At 41.4% G+C, this 18,241-nt stretch overlaps 1 protein-coding gene across 2 annotated transcripts in view; it reads left to right on the top strand.

Annotated features, from left to right (window-relative positions):
• tox3 (TOX high mobility group box family member 3) overlaps nt 1-18,241 on the top strand; it is a 190,900-nt gene that overhangs the window by 152,319 nt on the left and 20,340 nt on the right. The window contains exon 3 of one of the 2 annotated variants that reach the window (XM_034186157.1): nt 6,456-6,707. The exons of the other annotated variant lie outside the window; for it this stretch is intronic. Coding sequence (XP_034042048.1) covers nt 6,456-6,707 — 252 coding nt within the window. The remainder of the gene's footprint in view (nt 1-6,455; nt 6,708-18,241) is intronic. 2 annotated transcript variants of the gene reach the window in all.

Below are 18,241 nucleotides of genomic sequence, written 5' to 3'. Positions count from 1 at the left end.
GTCTCATCAGAGCAGAGAATTTTGTTTATCATGATCTGAGAGTCCTTCAAATCCATTTTGGCAAACTACAGGCAGGCTGCCATGTGGGTTTCACTAAGGAGTGGCTTCTGTCTGGCCACTCAACCATACAGGCCTGATTGGAGGATTGCTGCAGAAACTGTTGTGCTTCTGGAAGGTTCTCCTCTCTTCACAGAGGAATGATGGAGTTCTGACAGAGTGACCATCGGGTTCTTGGTCACCTCCCTGACTTCTCCCTTCTCCCCCGATCACTCAGTTTAGATGGGCGGCCAGCTCTAGGAAGAGTTTTGGTGGATCTGAACTTCTTCCATTTCCATGTAGGCCACTGCTCATTAGAACCTTCAAAGCAGCAGAAATGTTTCTGTACCCTTTCCCAGGTTTGTGCCTCAATACAATCCTGTCTCGAGGTCTGCAAATAATTCCTTTGACATCAAGCTTAGTTTGTGCTCTGACATGCACTGTCAGCTGTGGGACATTTTATGTAGACAGGTGAGTGCCTTTCAAAATCATGTTCAAGCAACTGAACTTACCTCAGGTGGACTCCAGTTTAGCTGTAGAAACATCTCAAGGAGCATCAGTGGAAACAGGATACTGAGCTCAGTTTTGAGCTTCATGGAAAAGGCTGTGAATACTTATGCATGTATTACATGCACATAAGTATTCACAGCCTTTATTTTTAATCAGTTTGCAAAAATTAAAAAAAAAATTCACATTGTCATTAATAAGGTGTTGTGTGTAGAATTTTGAGGACGAGGCAATGAGGCTGCAACATAAAAGCATGTGAAAAAACTGCTGCACTGTGAATAATTTCTAGATGTATTAAATGTGTTCCTTATCAACTGATGTCTGATGCTTAAACTGCTTTTTCATCTGGGTAGCAAAAAAAAAAAAAAAGTGACGACCTATACTGTTTGTGCACAGCCATTTTTCAATGATAACCACACCAACAATAATTTACTTCACTGAAACATTTTGCACAGCCCTTATATTAAAGCAGAATACTCTGGTTCTCATGGATGCTTCAAAAGTTCTCCTACCTGTTTAAATCCAGGCAACTCTGCAGTTAAATAACTAATTTGTTGCTGTCCATTTTCTCCCCTTGTTAACATAAACAACCATAATTTTCCCTTCAGCCTCTCACTGAAAACAGTGGAACATCCAGACTGTCACAGACTGTAACCACATGAACTCAGTTTTCCCTGTGTTTGTGTCCAGAAGCACTGTGTGTACTCAGGCCATGTTGCACTCTCTCACACTCAAAATGAAAAACATGCAGGCAGCAGGAAAGCTCTCCATCTGAACGCAACTCAAAGTTTTGAACACACACAAAACTTCAGCTGACAAGGAACTCATTTTGTGGATGTGAAAAGGACTTCTGTCTGACAAAAGCAAGCATAAACTGTTGGTGACTCCTTCAGTGTGTGATTGGGGCTTGTACAAAGCTAGCCATTGTGCTGGAATACTTCATGTTTCTTGGCCAACAGTCTTTCAGAATAACTGCACAGGTCAAACAGATGACATTTTTACAAATCATACACAGAAGAGACAGGAAAAAGATTGTGTAAACTCTTTATTTTTTGCTTTTTACAGTGTGTTGGGGGTCATGGAATTAATTCATTTTAAGTGGTTGTTTAATAATCTTTAATTTAAAAAAACTAATAATTTAATTTTGGGTGGTGCTTACCCAACTTTCTTCAAAAAAGGGGTTGGGGCCGTGGTTTCCGTGGGGTGGAGTATTGCCCCGCTCTCACTTGGGCAGTCTCCCGATCTTGGGCTTTGGTGTTTGGGGTGGGGTTGGGGGCTGGGGGGGGGGGAGTTTGGCGGGGTCCTGCTGGCTGTGCTGGGGAAATTTTGGGTGTTGGTGGAGCCTCTTGTGCTTCCTGGCCCGGGGGATTGGGCCTTGCCTATTGTCTGGGGGCCGGTCTCCACCCTCATATGGCTCCGTGGTCCCTGCCCGCACTAGTGGTTGAGTGGGTGCTTCCCTTGGGTATGCGGTTGCTTCCTGTGCCTCCGTGGGGGGGCGGTGTGGGTGTGCATTCTTGCGCCACTGGGCCGTTCCCCTGGTGATTCGTCGTGCTGCCCCAGTGGCTCTGGTGGCTGCCCTTCCTGGCCCCGTGCCCTTCCGCTGCCCTTTTTCTCCTGGTTTTTCCTGTGTCCTGGACCCATTTCCATCGTTGCGTGCAGTCGGCCGGATGGCTTCTGACATGCCCAATCAGACAAACTTGGTCAGAATATTATTTGAATAGATCGAGAGGTGATTAGAATTTGCAGTAGTTTGGTTTGAGGTCAAAGGGCAAGTTCAAGGAAAACATGGTCTAAAAATGTTTTTTGATATATCTAAGCAACCAAGAAGCCCAGATAGGTAATCTAAAGCATATGGTGATCAGCAGAGTAGTTCCGATTGATTTTCTATGAATGACTTCATAATGAAGTCACACAGAAGTCATACGACAAAGTCATACATTGACAAACACACCGTGCAGCTGTGCACCTTTATATCATGGTATATAGAGTGCACAGGGTGTGCATCAGTCTTCCGATGCCTTTCATTTAAAACTTTTTCATTGATTATTGGCACATATGTATATTTGTTTACCTGTGTAATTTGTTAATTCATTATGTTCAAGGCAAGATTACTTGCTTCATTACCTTTATCACTGTCAATAACTAACAGGTGGACAAAGGACTGTATTACAGCCCAAGTTTAAAGATGTACCTTTGTGGGCTGTAGGTGCAAATGTTTAGAGAAAGATTCTAGGGCCTTACAATGAGACGTGGTGGAATATGAAAGAAAGACGCGTTTTATTTACTTGTTTATTTTTGTTAAATATAAATAAAATAATGTGAAGGTTAGAAATGCAATATAATGTCAACATACCACTGCGTCTGCTTCTCACAAAACGGGAGACCAGGAGCAAGAGTGAACACATTTGCATATTAATCAGGTCAGTGAGTGCAAAATCATATTTTGGTGCATAGAGACTATATCATTCCTTTATTTATTTATTTATTTAATTAATTTATTTATTTTTTGCTGCTCCTGTTTTTTGCTCTGGGTCACATCAGCAACTCCTGCATGGATCTGTGTGTTGATTACGTAGAGGTTTTCCACCTGATGTCTTTCCTAACATAACTTTGAAAAGGGGACCTTCTTGTTGGAAGGCAAGACCACTACCACTGTTCCGTTGTGCCCATGTCTGTATTAATTAGTTTTTGGTAGGGTCCAAATTTAGCATGCTTGACCTGACCTGACTCTGTCACCCACGAGGCACCAAATTCCCATTACCGTGGCTTAAAGTTTGATACTGGTTGGGTTTGAAATTATATTAATCTACACCTCAAATTAATCATTTTGAATGTTTCCACAGTACCTCCAAAGCCCTTGAGACCAAACTAATCAAATATTGTACATGGGTCATCCCAATGGTGGAAATAATCATCATGGCAACAGTATCCTGTTTTGTTAAGTAATTCATGGGGTCAGTGAGTGCAAAATCACAATTTGACTCAGAGATGGTTTTACTTACTACAACTGTTTCCCAGGTATCAACCAAGATTGAGATTATCTTAATTATTTTGATTATGGACATTGGTAGGGTCTGAAATTAAAGCTATTAATGGCCTCGCACCTCCTCACCTGTCTGAAATTTTAACGCTGCGCACTTACTGTGGAACATTACGGGCATCTGGCCAGCTTTACTTAGATGTTCTGAGGTCAAAATATAAATTCTGGGGTGATTGTGCTTTGCGGTAGCTGGCCCCAGACTGTGGAACGAGGTACCTCTGAACTTGCGCACTATTCCTGACCTCGCACATTTTAAATCTGAATTAAAGACTTATTTATTTAAGTTGGCTTTTAACACCTAGTGGGGAGGTGACATGTTCTGGGTTTTTATGTGCTGTTTTAAATGTGTTTTATTTTTTTGTGAATCTGTGTTTTTACTGTTAAGCACTTTGGACACCATCTGGTGCTGTTAAGCACTTTATAAATAAATGTTGATTGATTGAAATTTGTGTGTGTGTGTGTGTGTGTGTGCGCGTGCGCGTACAGTGACCACAAATCCCGGAATGGGATAGGAGTCGGGCTGCCAATACATGAATCCTATATCGTCCTTTAGGCCCATTGTGCCGGTGCTTATCTTCAGATTCTGTACTTGTGAAAATGATAAATGGACTGCATTTATATAGCACTTATCCATCTGCATCAGATACTCAAAGCGCTTTACACATCAATGCCTCACATTCACCCTGATGTGAGGCTGCTGCCATGCAAGGTGCCCACTACACACTGGGAGCAACTAGGGGAAGCGGATGAGAATATATGACACTGCCTCAAGGGAACGCCAGTCTGACGCGTTTTAATTCATCAGCCAAAGACGGTATCCATTATAGATGGGTGAACTCAAACAATGTACATGAAGTGTCTTGTACAAGGACACAGATGAGTAGTGTGAACAGGAATCAAACCCAGGTCTACATACTGGTAGCTGACCTTCTTAGGCACTGAGCTACGTGCTCTGCCAATATATAGACCTGGCTTTGTTTCCCAGTCATGTGAAATATCTGTGTCTGTGGACAAGACACTTCATCTACATTGTCCCAGCCCACTCAGCTATAAATGGGGGCTGTTTGACCCTACGTCATTTATGCTATCACGTCACATCTTTGCAACCGGCTTCAAGCAAATACAGCAATATGGCATGACTTTTAGCCTGTATGGAATCTTTTCTGAGGAGCCAAAGTTGATTAAAAAAGTCATATGCTTTTAGTAGAGCACCACTGGGATGTCAGGACCTTGAAAGCTCAAGTACAAGTGAGCACGAAAGATAACACCTACAGTGTTTTGGTATGTTCCTGCCTGAACGCACAAGTGTGATAATCATTTCATTTGTTTCATTTATATAGCGCCAAATCACAACAAAGTTGTCTCAAGGCGCTTCACACAAGTAAGGTCTAAGCATAGCAACCCCTAGAGCAAGCACACTCACTCTGTCACTATGTTTGTTTACAAGTTTTCACCAGTGGGTTAGCCCATAGGAGCAGATCTGTGGAACTGGTTATTTACAGAACAAGCAAATGTCTGATCAGCGAGACCGCTCCACTTCCTTGAGCTGGAAAGATGATAATTCGTTTGGTGGAAAAAACGGGGGAGGGGGATGTGTAGAAGGCATGTACGATTCCAGTCACGACTTGCAATATAATAGCTGGTAGGTTGTCGTGGTGTACACAATTAACATGCTGACGGAGAAACAACACAGCTCACGACCTACCTCTCAGATACAATCCACTGTTTTCATAACAGCGCTTTGTTAGTGGGCCATCCAAAGAATTTAGATTGATCTCACAGGCTGTGGTGGTTACACTTCCTAGAAAAACACAGGACCATGGTCTTGGATTTGTAGATTTGTTTGAAATCAAAATGGCACATCTCCAAGGTAATGACTACTTCCATTATGTCACACTGGCGGCTCCCATGGATTCTGGCCTTGGCTGAGGAAATAACCTGTGATTGTCTGTCATCCTAACCAGGGAGCGTTAACTATTGTTTTGCTTTGTGCCCACAAAATTGGGCCTCAGGGTCTGTATAGAACTTATTTCTTCTATGTTGTCCAAATGCTTTAATTTAGCCCAGATTGACAGTACAGTCTGAAGACTGTATCACATTAGACATTATTTAGGTCATGAGGTCATACAATGTACATTTTTACCCAGAGTTGAGTGGGGGATTTGCCAGTTAATGGCTTCTTATTTATCATGTTGTTTGTTCCCTGTTCAACTCCTGTTGCTTCATGTCGACCAGCACTGCCTTCATTGTGAGGATATAAACATATTGACTCTTCCACAGTGTAGCTTAATGCAATGTTCAGATGAAAACAAGACCAAAGTAGGTGAACACTTCCATCTTCAAGAAGGCATAAGCAACTTAAGTGTGACCAAAAGCTTTAATACTGAAGGCAGAAGGATTAGGCTGTTTGATAAGCAGATTTAAGGGTGCAGGCAAGGGGAACAAAAAGACTTCTTCTGGCCAAGTGTAATAATCTTTGAAAATGTTCTTTAAACCCATCTCTCTGTGATGTGTATGTTCACTACACTTCAACCCAGCATTTTCCATCCCAGAGATTAAGGGCTTTTATAATGTTTCCTCTCTTATGATTGCTGCTTGATATTTTTTAGGCATGATCGTTTTCTGCTCTTGCCTTTTTACATATTTGTCCTCACAGTGGACTTTAATAGGTTTATGAAATGTTACATGTTAGTGCACTTACAGACAACTGCATTACAACTCTCCTAACACACTCCCTCTCTGAAACAAAGTAGTCTTATTTAGTCCCTCAAGAGTTCCTTCCGATCTGTTAGATACTAAGTCTTACCTCTGCAAATGCATTGTGGCTATTTTTTTTTAACTGGTTGTCATAATTTTCTGTTTTTCCTCACAGACTTTTCACACACCAAGTTTGGGAGATGAGGAGTTTGAGATTCCTCCAATTACACCTCCACCTGAGACTGAGTCTGGCCTGGGCCTGTCGGAAGTGGATTCACCCTATCCAGCAATCCCAGAGCCCCAAAACCAGCACAGAGGTTCCTTAATCCCTCAGTTTCCCCCTCAGAGCCTCGATTTACCCTCCATTACTATCTCACGCAATATGATGGACCAAGAGAGGGTGCACGTCAGCAATATCCAGCCTGTGGTGAGAACTGCATCCATACACATCTTTAGTAAATCTAGATGTTTGTTTACCTCCTGCATCTGTGGAGGAGTAATTATTTTTTCGGGGTGGGTATTCAGTGTGTGTGTGTGTGTGTGTGTGTGTGTGTGTGTGTGTGTGTGTGTGTGTGTGTGTGTGTGTGTGTGTATATGTGTGCGTGCGTGCATGCGTGCATTTGTTTTTAATGACTAATTCCAGGTCAAATCTGTATTTCTACAACACACAGATATCATGACAACCGTTGGAAGGTTGCAGACATCATGACATTTGAGTTGAAAAAATGGAGGTTGTAGTTCATTGATCATAATTCCATGATTGCATTCATTTTGATGACAGAAATTAATTTCATTTGAATTTCTTTCAAAGTGACTCTGGAATCCACCTGAAGAGGTGAGATGGTCATGGTTATGAGATGGTGTGACTAAGGGACATTTTGTTAAGCTTCATTTGAAATGCAGCATTGTCAGTACTCAAACACGGTTTATGAAAACAGGTCAAATCTACCTTGGTTCGAACCACCTACGGTTCATCCTGAAAATATTCACAGCACTTCACTTTTTTCACATTTTACTATGTTACAGCCTTATTACAAAATAGAATAAATTAATTTTTCCCTCAGAATTCTACCCACAACACCCCATAATGACAACAAGAAAAAAATTGGTGGGGTGGGCTTTATGCAAATTTATTAAAAATAAAAATCTAAGATATGGAAGGTACGTAAGTAATCACAACCTTTGCTCAGTACTTTGTTGGTGCATCTTTGGCAGAAATTAAAGCCTCAAGTGTTCTTGAATATGATGCCATAAGCTTAGCACACCTATCTTTGGGCAGTTTTACTTATTCCTCTTTGCAGCACCTCTCAAGCTCCATCAGGTTGGATGGGGAGTGTCGGTGCACAGCCTTTTTCATATCTCTCCAGAGATGTTCAATTGGATTCAGGTCTGGGCTCTGGCTGGGCCACTCAAGGACATTCACAGAGTTGTCCTGAAGTCACTCCTTTGATATCGTAGCTGTGTGGGGCCATTGTTTTGCATGAACTCTGGCCCCAATCTGCAGTCAAAAGTGCTCTGGAGCAGGTTTTCATCCTGGATGTCTCTGTACATTGCTGCATTTATCTTTCCCTCAATCCTGACTAGTCTTTCAGTTCCTGACACTGAAAAACATCCCCACAACATGATGCTGCCACCACCATGCTTCACTGTAGGGATGGTGCCTGGTTTCCTCCAAACATGATGCCTGGCCACTGTGCTCATTGGTACCATCAAAGCAGCAGAAATGTTTCTGGACCCTTCCCCAGATTTGTGCATCGAGACAGTCCTGTCCCGGAGGTCTACAGACAATTCCTTTGACTTCATGCTTGTTTTGTGCTCTGACATGTACTGTCAACTGTAGGACTTTATACATAGACTATACATATAGGTAAGACTTTATACATGTGCCTTTCGAAATCATGTCCAGTCAACTGAATTTACCCCAAGTGGACTCCAATTAAGCTGTAGAAGCATTTCAAGGATGATCAGTAAAAACGGGATGCACACACACACACACACACACATACACACACACAGTTGTATGCAAAGGTTTGGGCACCCCTGATGATTTCCATGATTTTCCTTTATAAATCATTGGTTGTTTGGATCAGCATTTTCAGTTAAAAAATCATATAGCAGACAAACACAGTGATATCTGAGAAATGAAATGAAGTTTAAAGGATTTATAGAAAGTGTGCAATAATTCTTTAAACAAAATTAGGCAAGTGCATAAATTTAGGCACCCCAACAGAAAAAATACATCAATATTTGGTAGATCGTTCTTTTGCAAAAATAACAGCCTCGAAATGCTTCCCATAGCTTCCAATGAGAGTCTGAATTCTGGTTGAAGTTATTTTGGGCAGTTCTTAACAAAACATCTCCAGTGCAGTCAGATTTGTTGGTTTCCGAGCATGGACAGCCCGCTTAAAATCACACCACAGATTTTCAATAATATTCAGTTCTGGGGACTGAGATGGCCATTCCATAATGTTGTACTTGTCCCACTGCATGAATGCCTTAGTAGATTTTGAGCAGTGGTTAGGGTCAGTGTCTTGTTGAAAGAACCAGCCCCTGCGCAACTTCAACTTTGTCACTGAGTCATGAACATTATTCTAAAAAAATCTGCTGATATTGACTGGAATCAAAGTGACCCTCAGATTTAACAAGATTCCCAGTACCTGCACTGGCCCCACAGCCACACAGCATGATGGAACCACCTCCAAATTTTACTGTAGGGACCAAGTGTTTTTCTTGGAATGCTGTGTTCTTTTTCAGCCATGCATACTGCCCCTTGTTATGTCCAAATAACTCAATTTTAGTTTCATCAGTCCACAGCACTTTATTCCAAAATGAAGCTGGCTTGTCCAAATGTGCTTTAGCATACCTCAAGCGACTCTGTGGTGTGTATGCAGAAAAGGCTTCCTCTGCATTACAGCATCATACAGCATCTCTTTGTGCAAAGTTCGATGTATAGTTGAAGTATGCACAGAGACACTATCTGCAGCAAGATCATGTTGTAGATCTTTGGAGCAGGTCTGTGGGTTGATTATGACTGTTCTCACCATCCTTCGCTTCAGCTTATCAAGATTTTTCTTAGCCTGCCTCTTTGGGCCTTAACTAGTACTGTGTCTACGGTCTTCCATTTCCTCACTATGTTCCTCACAGTGGAAACTGACAGCTGAAATCTCTGAGATAGCTTTTTGTATCCTTCCCCTAAACCATGATGTTGAACAATCCTTGTTTTCAGGTCATTTGAGAGTTGTTTAGAGGCTCCCATGTTGCCACGCATTAGAAAAGATGCAAAGAGGGGAAACATTTGCAAATGGCCACCTTAAATACCCTTTCTCGTGACTGGATTCACCAGTGTAAGGGGGTCAAGGGTCAGTGAGCTTATCAAACCAATTTTATTTTCCAATAATTAGTGCTACATGTATTCAAATGAATAATTGAATGAATAATGATTGCACACTTTCTGTAAATACTAGAAACTTAATTTCACTTCTCAAATATCAGTGTGTTCATCTGCTATATGATATATTTAACTGAAATTGCTGATCCAGACAACCAATGATTTATATAGAAAAATCATGAAAGTTGTCAGGGGTTCACAAACTTTTTCATACAACTGTATATATGCAAAAATGTAAAAACAAAACACTTTTTTTCACATTGTGATTATGGGGTATTGTATGTAGAATTTTGAGGACAAAAATAAAATGAATTCCATCCATTTTAGAATAAGGCTGTATCATAATAAACTGTGGAAAAAGTGAAGCACTGTGAATACTTTTTGGAGGCACTTTATGCGTCCTCTGGCAAGCTATAGTTGACATTTCATGTTTTTTTTTCTAAGAAAATCCTTCTCTTCCAGTGCACCATGAAGCCGTATAATTTGTGACGCAACAGAAATAAGTTGCACATTACACAGTAACTCACATTTTATGAACTGCTTACTCCAAATAGATTTACCACAGTTATCAATCAATCAATCAATCAATCAGTTTTTTATATAGCGCCAAATCACAACAAACAGTTGCCCCAAGGCGCTTTATATTGTAAGGCAAGGCCATACAATAATTATGTAAAACCCCAACGGTCAAAACGACCCCCTGTGAGCAAGCACTTGACTACAGTGGGAAGGAAAAACTCCCTTTTAACAGGAAGAAACCTCCAGCAGAACCAGGCTCAGGGAGGGGCAGTCTTCTGCTGGGACTGGTTGGGGCTGAGGGAGAGAACCAGGAAAAAGACATGCTGTGGAGGGGAGCAGAGATCGATCACTAATGATTAAATGCAGAGTGGTGCATACAGAGCAAAAAGAGAAAGAAACAGTGCATCATGGGAACCCCCCAGCAGTCTACGTCTATAGCAGCATAACTAAGGGATGGTTCAGGGTCACCTGATCCAGCCCTAACTATAAGCTTTAGCAAAAAGGAAAGTTTTAAAGCCTAATCTTAAAAGTAGAGAGGGTGTCTGTCTCCCTGATCTGAATTGGGAGCTGGTTCCACAGGAGAGGAGCCTGAAAGCCGAAGGCTCTGCCTCCCATTCTACTCTTACAAACCCTAGGAACTACAAGTAAGCCGCAGTCTGAGAGCGAAGCGCTCTATTGGGGTGATATGGTACTACGAGGTCCCTAAGATAAGATGGGACCTGATTATTCAAAACCTTATAAGTAAGAAGAAGAATTTTAAATTCTATTCTAGAATTAACAGGAAGCCAATGAAGAGAGGCCAATATGGGTGAGATATGCTCTCTCCCTCTAGTCCCCGTCAGTTATATAAATGAACTTCATGAAAGAGTGCCCGTTGTTATTTAACTTATATTCTGTTGTTCAGATTTGTTTTCACTGAATTTAATACATCTTCAACCGCTTATCTGGGATTGTGTCGCAGGGTTAAAGAGAATTGTTGTGGAAAATTTATGAAGAAACTTGAATTCATTTTTTGGAACTTGGTGTCATAAATTTAAATGTATAAAAGTCCAAGGTACACAAACGTTTTTATGTCACTGTCAAGTAACAGGCTGCTCTTCAGGAATTTTACCAGGATCTACAGCGAGGCTATCAATTTCAGTTCAGTTCACTTTATTTACATTGTGCCACAGCACAACATAAGTCACCCCAAGACACTTCACAAGGGTAAAGTCTAACGTTACCAACACTGGATGTATTGGGATGTCATGTGGATTGGATAATTGGCTGAATGGTGGCAAAGAGAGGGAAGGTGATCCAGACTGAGGTGGTGGAGTTGCCAGAAGGCAGGATTGTGGACATACAGGGAAGCTACAACTAAGTGGGAAACCCATAAGCGAGCAGGAACTGGCCCTAAGCACCAGATCCATGTAGTCAGGTGATAGGACCCAAGTTAGAGGCTGTGGAAATGTGTTCTGGAGTTAGTCCAGCACATAGTAGCAAGATGCAGGCTTGAACAGCATCCACTGAGAGGCACAACCAAGTGTTGTGAATAGTATATGGGAACATCTGATTAGAAGTCTCGGCAAGTCCTGATGAGAGACACTACTGAAGATGGTTAAGAACAACACAACAGGGCTAAGGGCTTGTGGGACTTCAAATTCCAGACAGGCAAACAGCTGCTGGCCAACCAACCAGGCATAGTGGAGGTTGACAAGGGAAAGAAGACCGCAGGGATAATCGATCTGGCAATCCTGGCCGACAGCAAAGGAGGAGTATGAGAAAGGAGCATTAGGAAGAATGGCTCCAGCAGATTCCAGGCACAACATCAGAAGTCTGGGTCCAGACAAGTACAGTCATAGGAACAGCTAAGACACTGTGCTGAACCCTCAAAATCCCAGGCATCTGGTTGAGGACCCAAACTGCAAGAACACATATACCACTCTCGCTGTGTGTGTTAACTCTTTTTAAATCATGACAACACAAACTACCCAAATGACCCTGATCAAAAGTTTACATACTCCTTTCCTTAATACCGTGTGTTGCCCCCTTTAACATCACTGACAGCTTGGAGTCTTTTGTGGTAGTTTTGGATGAGGCTCTCTGATGGTAAAGCTGCCACTGAATATGTCTTGGACTTTATTTACATTAATTACAAAGAACTATAAACAGTATGGCACTTTATGGTAAATCTGCATGGAGTAGACAGTTCTCAAAAACTGAATGACTGTGCAAGAAGGAGAAGAGTGAAGAAAGCCACCAAGACACAGAGACAACCCAGGAGAAGTTATGGGCTTATGTGGCTGTGATTGGAGAAATTGTGCACAGTGCAAGCTTTGCTCTTAGCTTCATAGTGGAGTAGAGCAGAGAAGGATTTTCTTTCACCAAAACAGATCAAATCCAGGCTTGCATCTCAGGTGTACCTTCTGGCAATTTGTAGCTAAACTTTCAGGTCTTCTTTTTAAGAAAATCCTCCTCTATACCACTTCATCATGAAGATGGATAACTGGTGATACAAAATCATTGTATTCTGTTTTTAATTTACATTTTACACAGCATCCCAACTTCATTACAATTGGGGTTGTGTATGTATGTGTGTGTGTGTCTGTGTGTGTGTGTGTGTATGTATGTGTGTGTGTGTGTGTGTGTGTATCTATCTATATCTGTCTATGTATATATATATATAGAGAGAGAGAGAGAGAGAGAGTGTGTATGTACTAGCGTGTTGCCTATTGCTCTAGATTGGGGAGTGTTTATAAAATAGGTAGCTGACATTTTTAAAGGGTGATAATTATGTAAAGTTGGAATGGCATGTGAGTCCAGAATGTTTTTAGAACCTTAGACCTCAATAGTTTTTAGAAAAACTCAACCCTATTGTTTCCTAATTACATAATTTTTGTAAGTTAATTTACTGTCTTAATGTATTTATAAATTGTTTAGTTTTCTTGTTGTCATATGAACATTATTATTTTATCATTATTATTATTATGAATATTATCAGTTATTTTTATTTTATTTTATTATTACTTATATTTGTCATTTGATTTTTGAATGGACCACAATGGAAATAAATGTTTTCACTTCTTGTGTCATCCATGTATTTTCAATGTATTTACAATTATATTATGTATTAACATTGAACTTACTAAATAAAATCATGCATGCATGCTTTTAATATATAGATTATTTCCTGCCCTCTACTGGAATGGTGTGTAAGGCATGGCAAGGCAAATTTATTTATAGAACACAATTCAACACAAGGCAATTCGAAGTACTTTACAGTTACATAGATTTACAGTTAGATATATTCAGTTCATAGAGTCTAAATAATCATTAAAAAATTACATAAAAGGAAAGAGTGCAGATAAAATACTTTGAATTGTCATATGCGCAAGTAAAATGAACATTGTCAGAGTTGAGGCCTGTCTAACCATTTCTGGAAGTTTGTTTCCAGATTTTAGCTGCATAAACTGAAACGCAACCTCTCCGTGTTTAGTCCTGACTCTGGGAACCAGTAGAGACCACTTCCTGAGGTTCTCGGAGCCCGAGATGGCTCATATGGTTCTAACAGGTCACAGATGTACTTTTGTGAACAAGCAGAGCTGTTTTGAAATCTATTTCTGAGTGACGAAGCCAGTGTAGAGATCTGAGCACTGGACTAATGTGGTCCGTATTTTCTAGTCCAGAATGCAATTATCAACCTACGTTGTTCAGTTATGTTAGGTAATCTCTGTAATTTAGGACAAAACAAAAAATATAGCCCTATCACATTCTGTTTAGGCAGCATTCATCCTTCACCCAAAATACTTATAAGCATACCAAATGGCAAATATCAGCTCTCCCCAGTTTGTCTGTGATCAAAGTTATACAATTTACAAATATAAGTGAGTGAGTGCCTTGTTCAGTTTTTTTTTTCCTTTGGTATTTTGTTCTCCTTAGTGGTGCTGGTAGGCTTTCTTACATTCTTTTTCTTTGAGAGAGTTTGTGGATTTTGGATCTTGATGTGTGCAGAGTCTGTTTCTGTAACAGAGCAGCACACTGTTTTAACTCTGTTACAGCTCCCACCATGAACATGCACGTGGAACTCTCCACTGCTTTTCAGGCTGTCTGTTCACACAGATGTAATTTTTTTTAGATTTTTCACGGTTTATATCAATAACAACACTTTTTCAGGTCTCTAGCAGAGACTGTATTTACAGGCTGCATTCATGATGAATGTGCACATGCACTAAGTCTTCTCACAGTGGAGAGTAGCTGCTGCTTTTACCGTGACTGCATCAAAATGAATAGTTATCACTTAAAAACGAATCATCTCACGAGCACTTTGTTTTTGGCAGTCTCTGTAGCTGTTTGTTGCAAATGCTTGAGACCGGTCATGGAAGTGCACAAAGTAATCCCAGTCATCGGATGGTCACTGATAGCCTGAATGTAAAGGGCCTTTCACACTGGAGGCGATGTGTCAAAGCTTCCCAATGCGTTGTGACGCCAGAAGCTTCGCTTCGGAAGCGGCAAGGGGGTGGAGATTGCAGCTACGTCACACTCTGGCTGTTTCCACAACCTGAAAAAACTTCACCGATCGCCATCTTGAATTTGCGTCACCTGAACCACAAAAGAGCTTTAAAAAACAGCAGTAGAACGATTCTCCCATCACCCTGCGGGAGAAGCTTTTTTCAGCTACTTTTCGGAGTGACGCCGACCGAGGGAGGAACTGACGACTTGGTGGAATATCGACCCGCACGGAGAAGCCGGCCTTCAGGCATCATCCCTGGGCAGACCAAGGCAGGCATCCGGGGGGATGGAGCAGACCCACTCAGTCCGAAATCTCCCACTTTTTCGATATATGCGAAGTCCCAGTTTGCCCAACAGAGTTGAGTTCTGCAGCTTTATCGAGGTGAGAATAATATAAAAATAAAACGTGACGATTACTGCACTGCTGTGAAGGTTTAATGATCGGCTAACGTTAGCATAGCCTTTCAGTACAGTTGATCTGAGTGAACACTTTAATTTGTAAACAGTTCAGTTTTTTTTTTTTTACCAAAAAATGTTCAGCTTTTTTCAGAGCCCATAAAGCTCAACTTTAAATAATTTTGTATATACTGTAGTGTTTCTTTATATTTTAAGGAATATTTTTTATTTGTCCCAATCAGGAACATTTGGTGTGCGTACAACCTAAATACAGATGCGCTTCAAAAACTTCCATTGATGAGCTGAACACCATGAAGTCCAGTCAGAAGAAAACATCTCTGCTCTTCAAAATAGGAGAGAAGTGTCTTCAACAACAACACCAGACGTTAAAGCTGCAGAAGAGACCTTCATCTGGTCCCGAGAATCCAGCATAACATCACCTGCTTCTAAATAAAAGGCTCTTTAAATAGCAACTACGTCAAATTCATATTTTAGAAATTATTCTGTCCTGATCACAACATAAAGGCAATCACAAATTTTGATGAAATTACAAGTTGAAATGACTAAATTTAAAAAAATCATGAGGTTTATGTCACAGGAAATCCTACTTTACAATCACACTGCAGTCATTCTTAAATTATCTCCTGTTGCCATTTATAATAAACATTTGTATTTATTACAGTGTTTTCTGGTTGAAATGAGGAGATGAATAATCTACCAGACTTAGAAAAAATGTACAAATTTCCATGTTATTTTATTTGTCTAAAAATAAATCTCCAAGGTTACAGGTGGTTTTAATTTACAGATGAAGAAAGGGTTCTAAAGAACCTTTTTATTATTTATTATTTAGCTATTTTAATTACAAGTGTTCTAAACTTTTTTAAACAGTAATCAGAAATTTTCAGTAAAAAAAAAATTTGCAAGGATTTTTCTTCAGAAACTGAAGAATAAATGAGCAGTCCTGTGGCATACGAGGTCTGTCCAAAAAGTAACGGACCTTTTTATCTTTTTCAAAAACTATATGGATTTGAATCACGTGTGATTGCATCAGCCAAGCTTGAACCTTCGTGCGCATGCTTGAGTTTTTTCACGCCTGTCGGTTGCGTCATTTGCCTGTGAGCACGCTTTGAGTGAGCAGTGGTCCACCCTCCTCGTCGGATTTTTATTGTGAGGAAAATGTCTGAACGATTTGGAGTTTTGCTGCATCAAATTTTTCCAGGAATTGTGAGAGACAGCCAGGTGGACACCATTCGCTAAATTCAGATGGCTTTCAGGGACGATTTTATGGGGATCACACAGATTGAGGAGTGTTACAGCCGGTTTAAAGGACCGCCCACAGCGGCTGAGGGCGCACCGCGCTCCGAGCGGGCGATCATTTCCAAACTGACGCTGTGTTGATCCGGGGACGTCGTCTGACTACCACAGAAATGGCAGGAGACGTGGACATCAAGACTTTTTCGGCACATTCCACTGTTACAGGAGTTTTTGTCATGGAAAGAGGAGCGGAGGAATGCGCCACTGTGCCGCGAATGCTGCGGGACAAAACCACAGGAATTCGCACGTCGGGACGGAGCCGCATGGCGCAAAGCAATGCCGTGATGAAGCCTCACAGGACATGTTCTGGCATGTACAGCTAATCCACAATTTCTCGGATAGTCACATGACTGAAAAGTCACCGAAAGCCATCTGAAAGCTGTCCTGTGAGACCAACACGGAGGTGGTTTTATGCCCGCGCCATTCACAGCACGGTGGCGCATTCCTCCGCTCCTCTTTCCATGACAAAAACTCCTGTACAGTGGAATGTGCCAAAAAAAGTCTTGCCATTTCTGTGGTAGTCAGACGACGTCCCGATCAACACAGCGTTCAGTTGGAAATGATCTGGTCGTTTGAGCCTGTCGATCGCCGCTCAGGCGGTCTTTAAACCGGCTGTATATCCGGTTGATCCCCATAAAATCATCCATGAAAGCCATCTGAATTTAGCAAAGGGTGTCCACCTGGCTGTCTCTCACAATTCCTGGAAACATTTGATGCAGCAAAGCTCCAAATCATTCAGACATTTCCCTGACAATGAAAATCCGACGAGGGGGGTGGACCAGTGCTCACTCAAAGCGTGCTCACAGGCGAATGACGCAACCGACAGGCGTGAAAAAACTCACGCATGCGCACGAAGGTTCAAGCTTGGCTGATGCAATCACACGTGATTCAAATCCATATAGTTTTTGAAAAAAATTAAAAGGTCCGTTAGTTTTTGGACAGACCTCGTATTTCTGTTTTGTACAGATCAGTGGTTTCTGCCACTAGTCTTCCGTGTTTTGACCCGACGCATCGTTCTTATTGGACAGCACAAAGCTACGTCACAGCTCAGAATGTCGAAAGTTGGATTGGGTTGAACTTTGACCACGTCAGCCTGCTGACATGCGGCAATGCGTGCTCCCGTCAGAAGCGTTGCTTCAGCTCAGCTTTTGACACGACACTTCTGACGCCTCTAAAAAGCAACGCGTCTCATTCAAAATAATGCTTTTTAGACTGATTCCTGATGCCTCTGATGCTTCCGACGCATTCAGTGTGAAAGGCCCATAAGTTGTTATGATTTCGGTGCAACATGCCCTTTAAAACATAGAAGAATGGAAATAATGCACGCTGCTATCCAGCACCAAAATCTCAAAGAATGAAAGTATGTCTCAGTACCTCAAGAATTTTGATTTCTGTTCTGCCGTTTTCTTCATAAAGGCCTCCCTGTTCCCTGTCACAGGGGCTGCAACATTGTTGTTAGCTTCCGATCTGGTCGATCCCATGGCAGACAGCATCGATTGAGTGGGTTGTTCACCAGCATCAGCCTCTGTGACACTCAATGCCGGTGTGCCTCCTTCCCTGGATGGACTGTTGATCACAGCTCCCCGCATGTTGGGATGTTTTTCTGGCTTATCTTCCTTGGTTACATGGGCTGTGTTCACCGCCAAAGATGACAAAACAAAAAATTCAGAGATTGTCCTCTGATCATCGGGCTTCATATAGAGTAGTGTTCAGAATAATAGTAGTGCTATGTGACTAAAAAGATTAATCCAGGTTTTGAGTATATTTCTTATTGTTACATGGGAAACAAGGTACCAGTAGATTCAGTAGATTCTCACAATCCAACAAGACCAAGCATTCATGATATGCACACTCTT

Source organism: Thalassophryne amazonica, chromosome 2, assembly GCF_902500255.1.
Source record: "Thalassophryne amazonica chromosome 2, fThaAma1.1, whole genome shotgun sequence".
NCBI lineage: Eukaryota > Metazoa > Chordata > Actinopteri > Batrachoidiformes > Batrachoididae > Thalassophryne > Thalassophryne amazonica.
Note: the sequence above shows the minus strand (reverse complement) of the source record. Positions and strands in the feature narration are given on the sequence as shown.